This window comes from Lissotriton vulgaris, chromosome 3_1 (assembly GCF_964263255.1).
Source record: "Lissotriton vulgaris chromosome 3_1, aLisVul1.2, whole genome shotgun sequence".
Taxonomy (NCBI): domain Eukaryota; kingdom Metazoa; phylum Chordata; class Amphibia; order Caudata; family Salamandridae; genus Lissotriton; species Lissotriton vulgaris.
In genome coordinates, this window is record NC_141689.1 from 84,257,241 (window position 1) to 84,273,112 (window position 15,872).

The 15,872-nt window shown below is 51.8% G+C and overlaps 1 protein-coding gene across 2 annotated transcripts in view; it reads left to right on the plus strand.

Moving 5' to 3' along the window:
• Positions 1 to 15,872, plus strand: part of LOC147725998 (uncharacterized) — a 162,212-nt gene that overhangs the window by 29,780 nt on the left and 116,560 nt on the right. For both annotated transcript variants that reach the window (XM_086960112.1, XM_086960113.1), the window contains exons 2-4: positions 1,717 to 4,846; positions 15,146 to 15,207; positions 15,817 to 15,855. In XM_086960112.1, the coding sequence (XP_086816238.1) occupies positions 1,874 to 4,846; positions 15,146 to 15,207; positions 15,817 to 15,855 (3,074 nt within the window). In that variant the 5' untranslated portion in view covers positions 1,717 to 1,873. The remainder of the gene's footprint in view (positions 1 to 1,716; positions 4,847 to 15,145; positions 15,208 to 15,816; positions 15,856 to 15,872) is intronic.

Sequence of the window (15,872 nt, forward strand, 5' to 3'; positions counted from 1 at the left end):
TTGAAAAATAAGGAAAGTCAGCTGAGAACATGTTATTTTCAGTGGCAGTAAAGCATACAAAGTACATAGCCCAGTTAACCAGAAATCTCAAACACCCGTCCAAAACTCCAGAAACATTTGCAGCTAATCATAATTTGACGCCTTCGCTTCATATGATCATGTGTACCCGATTTTCGAATTACAATAGTGGCTGACGGCAGAAATAACACTTGCTCAGCATCACTGTCCTGATTGTGCTTGGCCCCGCCCAAGCCCACACGCTTTTTGTCACACTTCACATCTCATCTAAACCAATCCACACGCTGATCAGTGTGGCTTCTTGTAACTCCCCCATCTGACATTCAGACATTGTTTACTCGGGGCCTGCAAATGCACATTACAAAAAAGGTAAGTGCATGACTCTATAAGGGGGCTAAAGTATGAAATCAAATTCATTGCAGGAAAAACAAACGCAAGGCAGTCTGCATCACCAATGAAAGAAAAGCATTAGGTTAAAGTTACAGTACCAAAGCAGTACCTTTCCCACATTCCCAATCAGTGCCCGGCTCCCCTGGTGACTTCTGACGGCGCACTGGGGTGCCGCGGCGCACAGTTTGGGAACTACTGCCATACGTCATCATAGTTAATGCCATGCCCGTGCCATGGTCACCTGTTCATCCACCTTTTGGCGCATACATCCATCCATCCACCCACCAATCATTCATCCCCCCCGCCTATTCATCAGTCTTCTCACTCTTACTCTCTAGTACTCTCTACTCACTCTACTACTCAATACTACTCGCTCTCTAACCACTTTATACTAATCACTCTCTACTAATCACACTGAAAAAACTGTGACCTTACTCCAACCCTTTACTCTTTGCCTAAAGGCACTAGTGAAAAAACATTCAAAATGCAATAGGTCTCATCTTTATTACACTTAAAGCAACTCTGTAATCAGGTGGCTTTTTAACTTTACTTTTATTAGAAAACAGAACATGCATATATATATATATATATATATATATATATATATATATATGTATGTTTGTGTGTGTGTATATATATATATATATATATATATATACTGCATATCTATATAAATACCAATATTAATGCATGCATACATATACGTACATATTCATGGTATGTACATAAAAGTTTAAAAAAACACTAATAAAAACAAAGCCAAAAGCGACAGAATTGCTTAAGCTTAACTAAAGCCGAGACCGTTGCATTGCAAATGCTTGTTTCTCTTTGCTTCCTTTCTTTCTTTGCCTACTTAATTTTCCAGTTTCCCACCTCTCTTGATGTAACCATAGAAAACAGTATTGAAAGTCATGGGGATTAGAGCTTATGATGTTGGTGTGTAATTTATAGGGGAAAATACGACTCATTTGAGCATGTAAGACAGCGAAGGTGGGAGAAGCAATTTTATGGCTCTGTTCAAGACTGCTAGAGTCTGTTGAATGTGTGGGTTGTCATCCCCAATGGCGCTGGTGGTTATAGACTTGTTCTGTCATCGACTGAGTTGAAATAGGCTCTGTCTTTAGTGGGTGGAATGTCCCTAGCGAAAAGTGATACATTTGTGTTAGGGCGCTGTTCTGCAACTGGGTTACTATCACAAGTCAGTATTGGGTGTCTCTCAAGAAACTGCAGGTGAGGAGTTCAAGTATTGTACCAAAGTGTGGACTGTTGACGGCTGACATTCTGTTTTCTGTTTGTTTTTATCTTCAGGATTCAAAAATTGTCCACAGTTTGTGAATTCAGTGAAACGTTGCAACTGAGACGTGCATCCCCTGTTCCTATTTTGCAGCATTCATCATTGCCTGTTTGCTGGCATTGGTTGTTTAAACAGAACAACTTCTTAGATGCTCTCTTGCTCAACATTCCAATGGCACATCAAATGTCTCAACGTGATTTTCCTTCTCAAAGACTAAGACCATCAAACAATCAAGAGATGAACCAATATGGCACAAGGGAGTTTGGATCTAACCAGTTTAGTAGGAAGGAGCCTGGCACAAACTTCCCCAGTATGAACCAGCAGGACAGAAACTTTATGGGAAAGGGATCTGGTGATTTTGTCTCATCTTTTAATGAACGCAACATGAGCCAACCAAACATAGATCAGCGTGAAATAGGTTCATCTTTTTTTGGCAGACGTGATATCGGCCCTTCTCTTGTGGGTCAGCATGAAAGGCACCCACCTCATATGGGACAGCATGAAAGGCTTCACTCGTTAATGGGCCAGCGCGATAGGATCCCGCCAATGCTTAGCCAGCGGGATTCAGTTCCACCTCTCTTGACTCAGCGCAGCATGGGCCAGCGTGACATGGGTAATCTTGGAATGAGCCACCGTGACCTAAACAGTTATGAAGGGATCCAGCGTGACTTAACTCAACCCCATATAAATCAGCCAGCTATTAACCCAGCTGTACCCTTTCTTGGCACATCGTCGGGAGCATTGAGTGGTCGAGGAACTTTTCAAGGAACTGGTTTGCATGTCCAAGACAGAATGGGTAGTGGTCAGAGATTTCAATCTCATGCGGGCTCAGAGTTCAGTCGAAATGTGGGACAATACAGCACACCAGATAACGTACCTGCTTCATTGTCTCAGTATATTGCTGATCAAAGGTTTAAAAAAACTCCCATACATTTTCCAGACTCTCGTCAATTGGGACTTGAAACAAACACTACTCCAAGTGCTTGGGAAAGCCAGACGAACTCATCAGTGAAAACTGATGATGGCGATTTTTCATTGGAGAGTGCTACAAGTATTCTGGCTAGCTTTGGATTGACCAGTGAAGATCTAAAAGAGCTGGCCAGCTACCCTGATGAAATGCTTACTCCTGAGAACATGCCAGTAATTTTAAAGAATATTCGACTGCGCAAAGCTAATGCTCCAGTACCAAGTTCAAATTCGGATGGTAGTGGAAAAACACCATTCATTGAAGAGTTTCAGAAGAAGTGGGATGATTTTACACTTCCTAAGAAAGATGCGTGCAACGAAGATTCAGATAAGGGAAAAAGCGAGAACCACAAAGTTGATGTGGAAAAACATTCTACTTCACCATTAAATTATCAGACCAATGTGAATATGGGTAGTATGAACAGTGAAGGTATTGATCAATACTCTGTATATAGAAGTAAGATGCGTAGATACCAACTGGATGATCCTAATATGCCCTATGCAAATGTCCGAAATGTAAATGATTCAAATTCCTCAAAACTGTCCAGTGATCATCCGCCAGACAGGACAGATAGTTGCAGTTCATTTATGGTTGACCAATTTAATGTGGCCATGAAAAAGTCATTCCCTCCTACTGTACACCAGGGTGGTATAGACCGAATAAACGCACCAAATTCAGTTCGGCGCTTTGGCAATGCTGCACAAACTTCTAGGGGCATGGCTGGGCCACCTTCACAGACTGAGGAGCCATTGGGTCACAAGGCTGGGGTGGCTACGGGTCCCAAGGCTGGGGCAGCTGCAAGTCCCAAGGCTGGGGCTGCTGCAGGTGGCCAAACTACACCTTCCACAGGGGTCAAGGCTGGGGCAGGGTTACCAGTCATTGGTAAGGCTGTGACTGGAGTAGCTGCTGGGGTCAAGGCTGTGACTGGAGCAGCTGGGGGCAAGGCTGTGACTGGAGCGGCTGCCGGGGGCAAGGCTGTGACTGGAGCGGCTGCCGGGGGCAAGGCTGTGACTGGTGCGGCTGCCGGGACCAAGGCTGTGACTGGTGCGGCTGCCGTGGCCAAGGCTGTGACTGGTGCGGCTGCCGGGGCCAAGGCTGTGACTGGTGCGGCTGCCGGGGCCAAGGCTGTGACTGGTGCGGCTGCCGGGGCCAAGGCTGTGACTGGTGTGGCTGCTGGGGGCAAGGCTGTGACTGGTGCGGCTGACGGGGGCAAGGCTGTGACTGGTGCGGCTGCCGGGGTGAAGGGTATGGCTGGGGCGGCTGCAGTAGGCAAGGCTGTGGCTGGGGCGGCTGCCGTGGGCAAGGCTGTGGCTGGGGCGGCTGCCGTGGGCAAGGCTGTGGCTGGGGCCGCTGCCGTGGGCAAGGCTGTGGCTGGGGGCGCTGCCGTGGGCAACGCTGTGGCTGGGGCCGCTGCCATGGGCAAGGCTGTGGCTGGGGCTGCTGCCGGGGGCATGGCTGTGGCTGCCAGGGGCATGGCTGTGGCTGCCGGAGGCAAGGCTGTGGCGGCCCCCGGGGGCAAGGCTGTGGCGGCTGCCGGAGGCAAGGCTGTGGCTGCTGCCGGAAGTAAGGCTGTGGTGGCTGCCGGAGGGAAGGCTGTTGCTGGGGCGGCTGCCGTAGGCAAGGCTGGGGCGGCAGCAGGAAGCATGGCTGTGACTGGGGCGGCTGTTGTAGGCAAGGCTGGGATGGGGACGCCTGCTGGTGGCAAATTGGTGACTGGAGAACCCACAGAGACCATATTTGGGCCTGGGACACCTGGAGGTAGCATGACAGGGGCTAGTAAGTCTGCAGGGATTCAGGTGCCCACAGCTGGCAAGCGTGAGGCTTCCCTTAGTGGCAAAGCTGAGGCCTCCCTAGGCGGCTGTGGTAGCGTATCTCAGTCAGGCAAAGCTGCTCCACCTTTGGGAAACAAGGCAGGAGCACCTCTTGGAGACATAACTGTATCAGTACAGAGTAACCTGGCTAGTGTTCCTTATCTTGAGATGAGACCTGCACAGCCACATGTGAAGAAATTATCTAATTCCCAGCATCTTGATATGGAAGTAGATATGTCAACAGTGGAGGAACTGATGAAGATTGAGACTCCCACCACGCCTATGATATATGATTACAACGCTTCAATACCAAGAATATTTCCTCATGCGTGTTCTCTGTGTAAGGTTGAATCAAGAAATTTTAAGGTATGTGGTTTTTTTCAAATCTTGTTGGTATTTATTGTTATCAATTAAACAATATACAGCAGTGCATTTTACTTCTAAAATTGTTCTTAACCTGAAAATAATAGGTTCCCACCAGGTCCATGTGGTCAGAGGATTTTGAATTATGTGTCTACCTGTTTGTAACGTATTTAGTTGGAGTTCATGCTGGTGACAAACTGAGCAGTTTTAAGTAGCGTCAGGAACTTTGGTGTCTGTTTTCCACAGTAGTTTCTGTTTCTTCCTGTTTCTATGGCTACAATCTGCAAAAACGTTTGCAGATGGTGTTCCTATCGTGATACTTAGATGCATATTCCGATTCATGCCTACTGATGAACTGGAGCTCAGAACATTGTCCGTTATTCCGATGCGGAGAGTTTTTATTTTTCCTTTCCAAAAAGTTTGTTTCCTTGTACTACGCTTGTTGATTGTAGAAGAGTTCTGTGAAGAAAACAATGATTTTGTTGGATTTTTCCTTCATAGCTTCATTATTCTCGAATTGTGTGTGGGCTGTTTTGTAATGTAAATGTAAATGTATTGGCATTTATATAGCGCACTACTTACCCGTAGGGTCCCAAGGCGCTTCGACCGCTGCGAAACCCTTCCTGGCTTCCCTGAGAGATGGTCCCTTAATGGGTATCTCCAGGGTGAGACCAGGCATCCCCAGCGGTCTGGTGGGGCCGTTAGTGAAGATGAGGCAAGCTAATGCCCAGAGTTGCCGAGTGTGATCGCTGATCAGAGTGGGCACCGAGGCGAGAGAATTATCGAGTCCGCTGACCCTGGTCCAGAAACCTGCCGCGCCGGTAATCGAACCCTGGTCCCGGGCCGTCCTCTGCTCTCGGGTCTGCCGCCTCTAACCAGTGGAGAATGAAAAACTAATATCCTTAGTGTTTATTTAGTTTCCTAGTTATTGCAACAGGGAAGATTTAAAATTTAACATTATATATTGGGGAATGAATGAGGGAGAATGACATTTTTTAACACAAAATGGGCCACCAAGTGATTTTGATTAGAACTTGTGGGCCACTCTGAGTGATAAGAGGAGATGACTCCTTGCTGTCTCACATCAGCATTGAGGGGTCTGTTTTCATTAGTCACCAAGAGAAAGCTCAACATAAAGTGCCAGTAGTTATTACCAGAAGATTAATTGTTTAGATGTTCTTGTTGGAGGCATGTAGCAGTAACAACAATCAATATTATGATGTAAGTTGGCTCGTAGTATTTTTCTTCAGGGCTCAAATTGTATGTTCACTGGCAATAACCAGGCCAATGACGTGAACATGGACACCTAGCTTACCAATGGCCTCCAGTTCCAGCCTGATCCAGTTGCCACCCTTTGACCAAGTACCACCATCCCTGCCCGTTTTTTTCCAGCTCCCTGTTCTTCCAGCCAACAGAGGTCCCACCCACACCAAAACCTACTTGCCCACACTACCACAAATAGACATTAAGGTATTCTCTACTTTTTCCTTTGTAAGCCTTTGTAGATCCACAGGACTCTGCACAATATACCTTACTTTGGTAAGTATATTCAGAGCCAGCTTACACCTGTTGTTTTAGGGAGACTACTTCTGACTCTAGATCACCAATGGAGCCCTCCGCCATGTGGACCGTTTCAGGCACTTTCCACAGGTCAGTGCGTAGAAGATTCACCTCTAAAGGAACTGGCTTAATCGTCCCCTCAGTGCCACAGACGATCCTTTGATCACTGCCTGAATGTCAGTCCAGCACTGTTCGCATCTCCTTATGAGCGGTTGTGCAGTGTCTGCTGCTGAGTGGCCGAAGTGAGGGTGGCATATTGGCCAATAGTATTCCCCTAGTGGGGCTGGGCGTCTTTCCCTCCCCATCAGAGTGGAACTTGAACACCTTAGCTGAAAAAGGTCGAGCTGCAGAGAGGTTTCCACAGACAGAGGCCACTATCTAGAACCAGTCCCATGCCTCTCAGTTCTGAAGCCCCAGAACATAAGCATGTGGCTAAGTTTCTGCTGCCTCTAAAGCCACCCCTGTCGCAGTGCTGTACTGCCACCAGCAGAAAAGCTCTCTGGACTACCAGTGATTTTGGCGGAGTGGCAAATTTGCTCTGGTCTAACCATCGGATTGGGGGATCAACCCCCTTTCTTCCCGGGGGCACCTCTCAACCCCAGCTGCGGGATCCAGGTCAGCACAGATGGCACCAAGTGGGCACAGTTCACCCCGAGGCCCCCTTCCATGCACCTCACCTCTGATGATTATTTTTCCGCCGCAGACAACTGCCAAGGCCCAAGTGAGCCAGAGAGGCCCAAGGCATTTCCGGTTCAGAATATGAAGGTCCTTCTTTTGCTACCGAAAATAGTCTTGGAGGGGGCTTCCGTCAGCTCGTGTGCATCTAAGGATGCCTCTGCAAGAGCTTCCTGGTGCCCCCAGCACAGGCCAGCCTAGTGCAAGTCACTGGATTTCGCTCCCGACCCTCTCCTCTAGGACGGAACTTACTGCTGGCTCGGCAAGGGGGCCCGCCACTGAAAGCGGACTGCAGACCATGGGGCACTGACGTGAAACTCCGGTCTCAGTTTGTAACCAGGCACCAGTTGTACCCCCCGGCAGTCTTTGAGGGCAGCAACCTCCCCTCCAGCCCCTGCATGCCAGCCCGCGTCCTCAACACTAGTGCGTCCTCAACACTAGTGTGCACTAGACCAGCCCGACAGCGCGGCCCTTTCTCCTGGCTTAGCTTGCCAGGAGGCACGCACTTCACATCAGGCTGGCAAGCTGCTGCTGAATCCCCAACAGACACGTTCCGGTAGAGCCGGCCCAAGAGTTATGGGGCCTGGCAACTGCGCGTCAGATTCTACACCGATCCTAGTCGACCTTGTTGTAGGCCGCACAGTCGTTCCTCCGCGCTGTCCACTACCGCCTCACTCAAGGGGTCCCGCCAGGACAGCAGAGCGGCCCCTCCATTTCAGCGATGTTTCCCCCACATGGTGGTGGGGGTGGGAGTAGAGAGGGGTTAAAGTTCCCAGGCTGTTGTAGCAGTATGGGTGCATGATTAGACAGGATTTTGCAGGGCAAGGCGCTCCGGAGCGAGTCCTGTCACACGTCTTGCTTGGCCACGCACCCTTCCCAATGCTTATTAATATTTATCCAACCGATCTTCCATGGTTCATGAGTAAAATTGCTTTTGACATGGCCCTTCTTACACAACCGTCAAAGGGCTAGAACAAGCTAACTGACCGCACTAAGAAAAACACTGATGTAAATGTCCTACATGTTAATTAGTAAAAATCTGTAATTGTGTTTTGGAAAATTGTTTTTGTACAGTTGGCACATTAAAAGTAATAAGTCGGGGGCGTGGCCGAGACAGCGATGTGAGCGGACGCGTCCTGTGCGAGCTCCGTCGCCCCGCTGTGCAATAAGCCTGCTTCTGCGAAGTTCGGGGGTTTTTCCTGGGGACCCCCCTGTGTGCTGCAAGTCCTATCTGCATTGTGCCCCTGGAGTGAGTCCTGGCTGTGGGGGATCCCGCTGGAGGCTGCCGGAGCTCCGAGGCCTCCGCGACCGACTCCTGGTCGCCATCTTGCTGACGGGTCCGCCGCCGAGACGCCTGGCCCAGCTCCTTCCGAGCGGGGCCAATCCTCGGCTTTGGCGCGGTATCGGAGACTGCCTGTGCCCCACCTGCGGAGACTGGAGGCCGAGCCTGGAAAGGTCGCCAGAGGACCCCACCCTGCGGGACCCGACTCCAGATTCTTGGACCGCCGCGGGATACCACGGTGAGCAGCCCTCCTTGTGCCTCCCTCCCCCGTCGGCCGCTGGCGGTGTCCTGCTACCGGGGGGCCTCACAGATCTTCCAAGATCTGGCCCCTAACACGCTCCACAGGAGGAAGGTCTTCCGCCCGATCACGGAGAGACTGCGGGCCCTCAACATCTCCTACCAGTGGGGACACCCCTTTGCCCTCATCTTTCGGTGGGAGGATAAACGCAGGGCCCTCCGGTCCTACCGCGAGGCGGCCCAACTGCTTGGCATGCCGGATACCCCGGAACACAGCCCCTCCCGCTCTCACCGCCAAGAGAGGGCTCCCCCCCCCCCCCCCCCCCGCCCGGACTGGTCCACGGTACGCCGACATCGCCGAACCCCCCCACTGGATAGCTGCTCCACCTTTCAAGCCAAGCAGGACATTATAGCGCACATTCCCTCCCTTGAGGGCGACCGCGAGGAGCAGGCCTCCCAGCCCCTCGCCTCTGGAGCTGAAGGAGACGATCGACCCCCGACTCCAGATGACCATTAAATGGCAGGGACGTGGCCGGTGCTGCTTCGGAGATTGGACTCGACCTACAGACGTACGGGTCCACCCTGTCACTCAATAGTGGACTTGTCCAGCCGTCGATGGTGCTGGGGACCCCATTCGTCCCTCGCGGGCCGCCTCCACCCCACTCCACGGTGGGCCGGAGGGAGCGGCCTGTGACATCCTTCCTCTCCGGAACCTGGACCCCCACTATCGAGCCTTATTGTCCTCTTGCCCTCTGGCTAAGGCTTATGTACCTTTGCGGGGTTTCGGCTCTTGCTGCCCCCGAACTTGCTCGAGACAGCGGGGCAGATGGGCAGCGGGACGATCAGGATTCTTACTCTCGGACACTCACCCCCTCACTTTGTCCCGTAGGAAGTGACATTCCTGTGTTCATCCGAACCCTCGGAAAGAGGATGCCCGGTACCTGGGACACTGTATTGCGGCCCTGTTGGCCTGTTGTGGTTATATTCTCTCCCCGTACTCTCTATTTTCCTACTCTCTCTCTTATTCCTACTTTTTGCCTGCGCTGTCTTTCCTCTGGCTTATACACCATGCCTGTAGTGCGGTGGCCTGGTGGACGCCGCGGGTGCTGGCGCGATGGGGGCGGGGGGAGGCGACCACTGCCCTGTCTGCGGGGGGAGGTGAACCATGGGTGATTGAGCGGCCCGACTCCCTTAGTGCGATGACGGCGAATATCCCAGCACCTCTGAAGGTCCTGTCACTCAATGTCAAAGGGCTTAATTCCCCCAATAAGCGGAATCAGGTATGGCGCTATCTCCTACACCACTCCCCTGACATCATCCTCCTCCAGGAGACGCATCTTCTGCGGGGGGACACCGGACGCATGGCGCACCCTAGATACCCCACGCAATTCTGGGCATCTGCTGACACTAAAACGGCGGGGGTGGCAATCTTCTGCAGGGCTGGCTTTAGACGGGGACCCGCGAAACCCTACAAGAGTGCTGACGGGCGTTTCCTCCGAGCCACGGTACAGCTGGGGAGCACACAGTTCACCCTGGGTTGCGTGTATGCACCCAACCAGTCGCAGGATAAATACCTCCAAGCGCTTCTGCGAGATCAGTTTAAATCCGGTGACTCCCACACGATCCTGGGTGGGGACTTCAACCTTGTATGGGATCCGGAGCTGGATCGCGCGGGGCGTAATTTAATGGCGCGGGCGCAATGTCTTCTGCCCTTAGGGCGCAGATCACGGACTTGGGATTCGTGGATGTGTGGCGCTACCGCAACCCGGGAGCCCGGGACTATTCCTTTTATTCGCACTCTCACAGGACATACTCCCGTATTGACTACCTCTTCACTTCCCTTGAGTTGACTCGGGATTCACTGACGGCCACCATCTCCGATATCTCGCTGTCGGATCATGCACATGTGGAATTTCTGCTACAAGACCCGCTGGCTCGTGCCACTCGGGAGCGGAGATGGACCCTCCCTCCGAGCATCCTCCGAGACCCGGAGGATGTTGCCAGCATCCAAGACGCCATAGACTCGTATTTCGCCCTTAACGATCACTCAGACACGCCCTTCCCGACAGTCTGGGATGCCTTTAAGGCCACCATTAGAGGCCACATTACCTCCCTGGCGGTGGCACGAAGACGGGAGGCGTTTAAACTGGAAACTGACCTGGCCAGCGAGATCAAACAGGCGGAAACCCGAGACAGGGACTGTCCCTCGCAGGCGTGTATGCACCCAACCAGTCGCAGGATAAATACCTCCAAGCGCTTCTGCGAGATCAGTTTAAATCCGGTGACTCCCACACGATCCTGGGTGGGGACTTCAACCTTGTATGGGATCCGGAGCTGGATCGCGCGGGGCGTAATTTAATGGCGCGGGCGCAATGTCTTCTGCCCTTAGGGCGCAGATCACGGACTTGGGATTCGTGGATGTGTGGCGCTACCGCAACCCGGGAGCCCGGGACTATTCCTTTTATTCGCACTCTCACAGGACATACTCCCGTATTGACTACCTCTTCACTTCCCTTGAGTTGACTCGGGATTCACTGACGGCCACCATCTCCGATATCTCGCTGTCGGATCATGCACATGTGGAATTTCTGCTACAAGACCCGCTGGCTCGTGCCACTCGGGAGCGGAGATGGACCCTCCCTCCGAGCATCCTCCGAGACCCGGAGGATGTTGCCAGCATCCGAGACGCCATAGACTCGTATTTCGCCCTTAACGATCACTCAGACACGCCCTTCCCGACAGTCTGGGATGCCTTTAAGGCCACCATTAGAGGCCACATTACCTCCCTGGCGGTGGCACGAAGACGGGAGGCGTTTAAACTGGAAACTGACCTGGCCAGCGAGATCAAACAGGCGGAAACCCGAGACAGGGACTGTCCCTCGCAGGCGTCTAAGAGAACGCTCGCCAACCTCAGGGGGCAACTCCGAACGCTGCGCACCAACAAGGCGGAACGCTCCTTGCTGGCGCTTAAACAACGATACTACCTGGGTGGGGACAAGGTAGGGCGTCTTTTGGCGGGTAGACTGCGGGCACGTACGGCTCGAGCTCATATAGCCAATGTAAGACGGCAGTTTGGCACTTGTGCCACCACTGAAAAAGCCAAGCAGGAGGCCTTCGTTGCTTATTATTCCTCCCTATATGCAGAGGAAGCTACATCGGCGGAGGCGCGAGAGGCCGTCCTTGCAGACTATGAGGGGGCTCCGCTGCCACCGGCTTGTGCGGCTGAATTGGAGGAACCCCTGCAGGAGGAGGAGATCTCTGCGGCCGTAAAGGACCTCCCCACCGGGAAAACACCGGGTCCGGACGGACTGCCGCTGACCTTTTACCGCGTATTCCTGACCCAGCTTCGCCCATACCTACTGCGGCTATACCGCTCCTTCTCCGACACCTCTGGCCCGTCCCCTGATATGGGGCTGGCGGAAATCGCCCTGATCCCTAAGCCTGGGAAAGATCCCGACCTGTGCGCTCCCTATCGCCCTCCTGGATACCGATCTGAAGATATACACCAAAATTCTGGCCAAACGACTGGACCCGTATATGCCGGGACTAATAAATCCGGACCAGGTGGGGTTCATTCAGGATCGACAGGGGGCTGACAACGTGCGCAGGTTGGCGCATCTAGTGGGGAAGGTGCGGCATTGGGACATCCCAGCTTGTCTTCTCTCGCTTGACGCGGAGAAGGCCTTTGATCGGGTCGACTGGGCCTTCTTGAGAGGGGTTCTCCAGAAATTTGGTATTGGTCCTAAAATGATCGCTAGAATCATGGCCCCTTATCTTGGACTGCAGGCCAGAATCAGGGTCAACGGCCAGCTGACACCGCCGCTCTCGATTCACAGGGGCACGAGACAGGGGTGCCCGCTCTCGCCACTCTTGTTCGCCCTCGCGGTGGAACCCCTAGCGGAGCTGATAAGGCGTACCCCTAACATTCACGGAATACCCCACGGGGGACGTGACAACAAGGTGGCGCTATTCGCAGACGACCTGATCCTTACTCTTACGCGCCCTCGCGACTCCCTCCCAGCGGTACACGAGGTGCTTTGCCTATATGAGCGGGCGTCCGGCCTTAAAATAAACCACACCAAATCCTGGGCGCTCAACCTCACCATCCCTGAGGAAGAGGTCCAGTTCCTAAAAGGGGCTGTGCCTTACCAATGGGCGGAGAGCCACATTAAGTACTTGGGCCTTGATCTGACGCCCCATTTAGACTCCTGGTCCGCGAGGAACTGGACGGCATGCCGCAAAGAAGTCCTAGCAGACCTACGGAAATGGAAGCCCTTGATGGTCTCGTGACTGGGGCGCCTCAACGCGGTTAAAATGTCGATTCTCCCCAGAATTCTCTTGTCTTTCAGTGTCTACCCACTCCGATCCCACTCCACTGCATTAGGAGTCTCCAGCGCGACCTCACGTCGTTCATTTGGGGTGGAAAACGCCCCCGGTTCTCCCAGAAGGTCCTTATGGAACCGAGGGATAGGGGCGGCCTCGCCTGTCCGAATCTACTACACTACTACTGGGCAGCGCACCTCCGGTTCGTGGTGGAATGGGGGTGCACGTGAAAGCGATAAAGACTGGTTCCACATGGACCGGGCAGTCACGGGGCGTACTATATGGGATCTGCCCTGGTTGCCGCGAGTGGCGCGATCCAGGAGTGCATACATGGCGGTGCCGACGAAAACGGTCCTGGATATCTGGGACAGGATAGCGGTGTCCAAAGGTCTCACCTCGTTCCCGTCTCCGCACACCCCAATCGCTGGAAACCCGCACTTTCCTCACGCCGCCCGGACTCGAGCATTCGAGAGCTGGACTGCAGGGTCATAGGAGACCTCTTCATTGGAGGCTCGCCCAAATCGTGGAAGGACTGCAAGGAAGAATTCGGACTACCCTCGAATGCTGGCCTGCAATACGCCCAGCTGCGCCATTGGACTATGGGAGATGACATGTACCGGGCGGCCACCAGGGCCTACACGCCCTTTGAGAAACTGGCACGTTCCCTGGGGGGGCTGAAGAGGCTTATCTCCCAAATCTATGGCATACTGCAGCATCCCACCTCAACGCCTACTCACCCCTACCAGAGGCAATGGCAGTCGGCAGCAGGCGTCGACATAGAACCCTCCCAATGGGCCAGGCTGTGGAACGATATCCCCAAAATCTACCGCAGCATCCCCCAGAGGGAAAACGCCTACAAGATGCTCACGCAATGGTACTATACCCCGCTGAGACTTGGCAAAATGTTCCCTACCACCTCGCCGCTGTGCTGGAGGTGTGGATCTGCGACTGGTGACTTTGTGCATATCTGGTGGACGTGCCCTACTCTAGCTGTTTTCTGGAAGGAGGTACTAAGTCACATCAAAAGGGTGTTGGGCTTCCCCCTACCTGAGGAGGTGTGCACGCTATTGCTAGGCATCCGACCCCCTGCGCTTAGGGCCCTCACGCGCAGCGACTGGATCCTCACGCTCCAAATGCTAGGCGCAGCCAAGCAACTCATCGCATTGTACTGGAAGCGGGCTGAAGCACCGCCGATAGCTTCCTGGTTTGTGCGCCTTTGGCAGGTCCTTGCTATGGAAATGCTTACGGCGCGGATACAAGCGAGAGACGCACGATTCAAAGCAGTGTGGGAACCCCTTGTGCGCCACCTATGCTCCATCAGCTACGCGCGCCACATGCCTCCTAGGCTTCGTGCTCTTCACCTATTTGACGACGCCCTTATCCCAGCCGACCCAAGCAGATTACGCCCTTAACTGACCTCCCCAATACAGGCGATGTTACACCCCACATGCCCGCTCGCTCTCCGCCCCCTACCCGAAACTACGATGCTGCCGCTGTTTCTCCCTGCCCCCCTTTCATCTCTACCTAGCTACCCTCTGACTTTTTCTCCTTTCCTACTTGCCATCCTGGCCTTCGCCTCCCTATGGGGCAGTTGAGCCTTGTTGGGCCTTTAAAATCTGTGACACTACAGTTAGCTATTCTATGCTGGCCTCTCTCGCGTAGCTGCATGCCACCCGCGCAAAGCCAACCTTTGCGACCATCATCCCTAGGCCACGCAGCCGGCCCCCTTAGCGGGGTTGTAGGCAGGGCGCTGTGTTAACGCTTCTTCCCCGCCACAGTTGGTATACGCCTATGAGTTCTTTTATGCGCGGCCCGCCTCAGCACGAGGTTGTAGGCTTATCGCTGTGTTCACAATAAAAACAGATTTGAACAAAAAAAGTAATAAGTCGACTGAGGTAGAAATATTTTTTTGTTAGGCATAGCAATGAATTGTAACCTTAACTGACTGAGTCATGTTAAAAAAAAAAAATCAATACACCAAGCCGACAGCAGTGTGTTTCTGCTATTTAAAAACCCTTGCAAATGAACCAATATCTTATATGGGTGCTAAGTTTGGGTAGGGAAGCTGCTAAAAACTCTTGAGTCATACCTCCCCCCACACTTAATGGCAATGAATAGCATACAACACACCAAGAACATGTATTTTATTATATATATTATAATGTTGGTACATAGTACAAAATCAATTAAATGAAAGCTATCCTTTTTTTTTCCTTTCTGGTTAGGATTGGGTTAATCACCAGAACAGTAAAAATCACCTAAACAAATGTCGGGTGATACGGGAAAGGTAAGGAAATATTTTAATAATTTTAAAATGTGTTCACTTTTAGCAGCTTTGTCCTTATGTCTTTAGTGCGTCTCCATTATAGTTTTCTGTTTTCATCTGTATTAGCCTGCTTATTTTGTCTTTCACAAAAAAGCCGATAACGGTTTGCTTCTCCATTTTCAAAGGCTACCCTGTTTTGGGACTGGCCAACTGTAGTGTTTTTTTTTTTATCATTACATAATAATTTTTTTAATTGCCGGTCTGTTTGTTTGTTTGTATGATTCTGGCATACGCAAGTCTATATTAGACCGGAGTTCTCAAGGCAAGTTTTACAGACTTCCGTTTACAGGGCAGCTCTGTTTGCTCAATTTTCCTGTTTGGTGCACTTTAATTTTTACCAGATCCCTCTGGACTTGGACAGTTTTGCATTTTTTTACTTGGCCATTATTGTATGCAAGTCTGAGCTGTGATATGAAAATCTGTTCTGGTTAATGATATGTGTATTTACATTAACAAATGTTGTTGCCGTTTTTAAATTGTAGCAATTTTCTAACAGGCAAGCAGATGCTGTATTTATTTTTAAAAATCCTGAATTGTTTGATAAAATTGAGTAATTTTGTAATTTAACAGATTTCCTGACTCGTTCAAAGACGTGTCTGCAATGTTGAGGTAAGAATGTTTTTCAT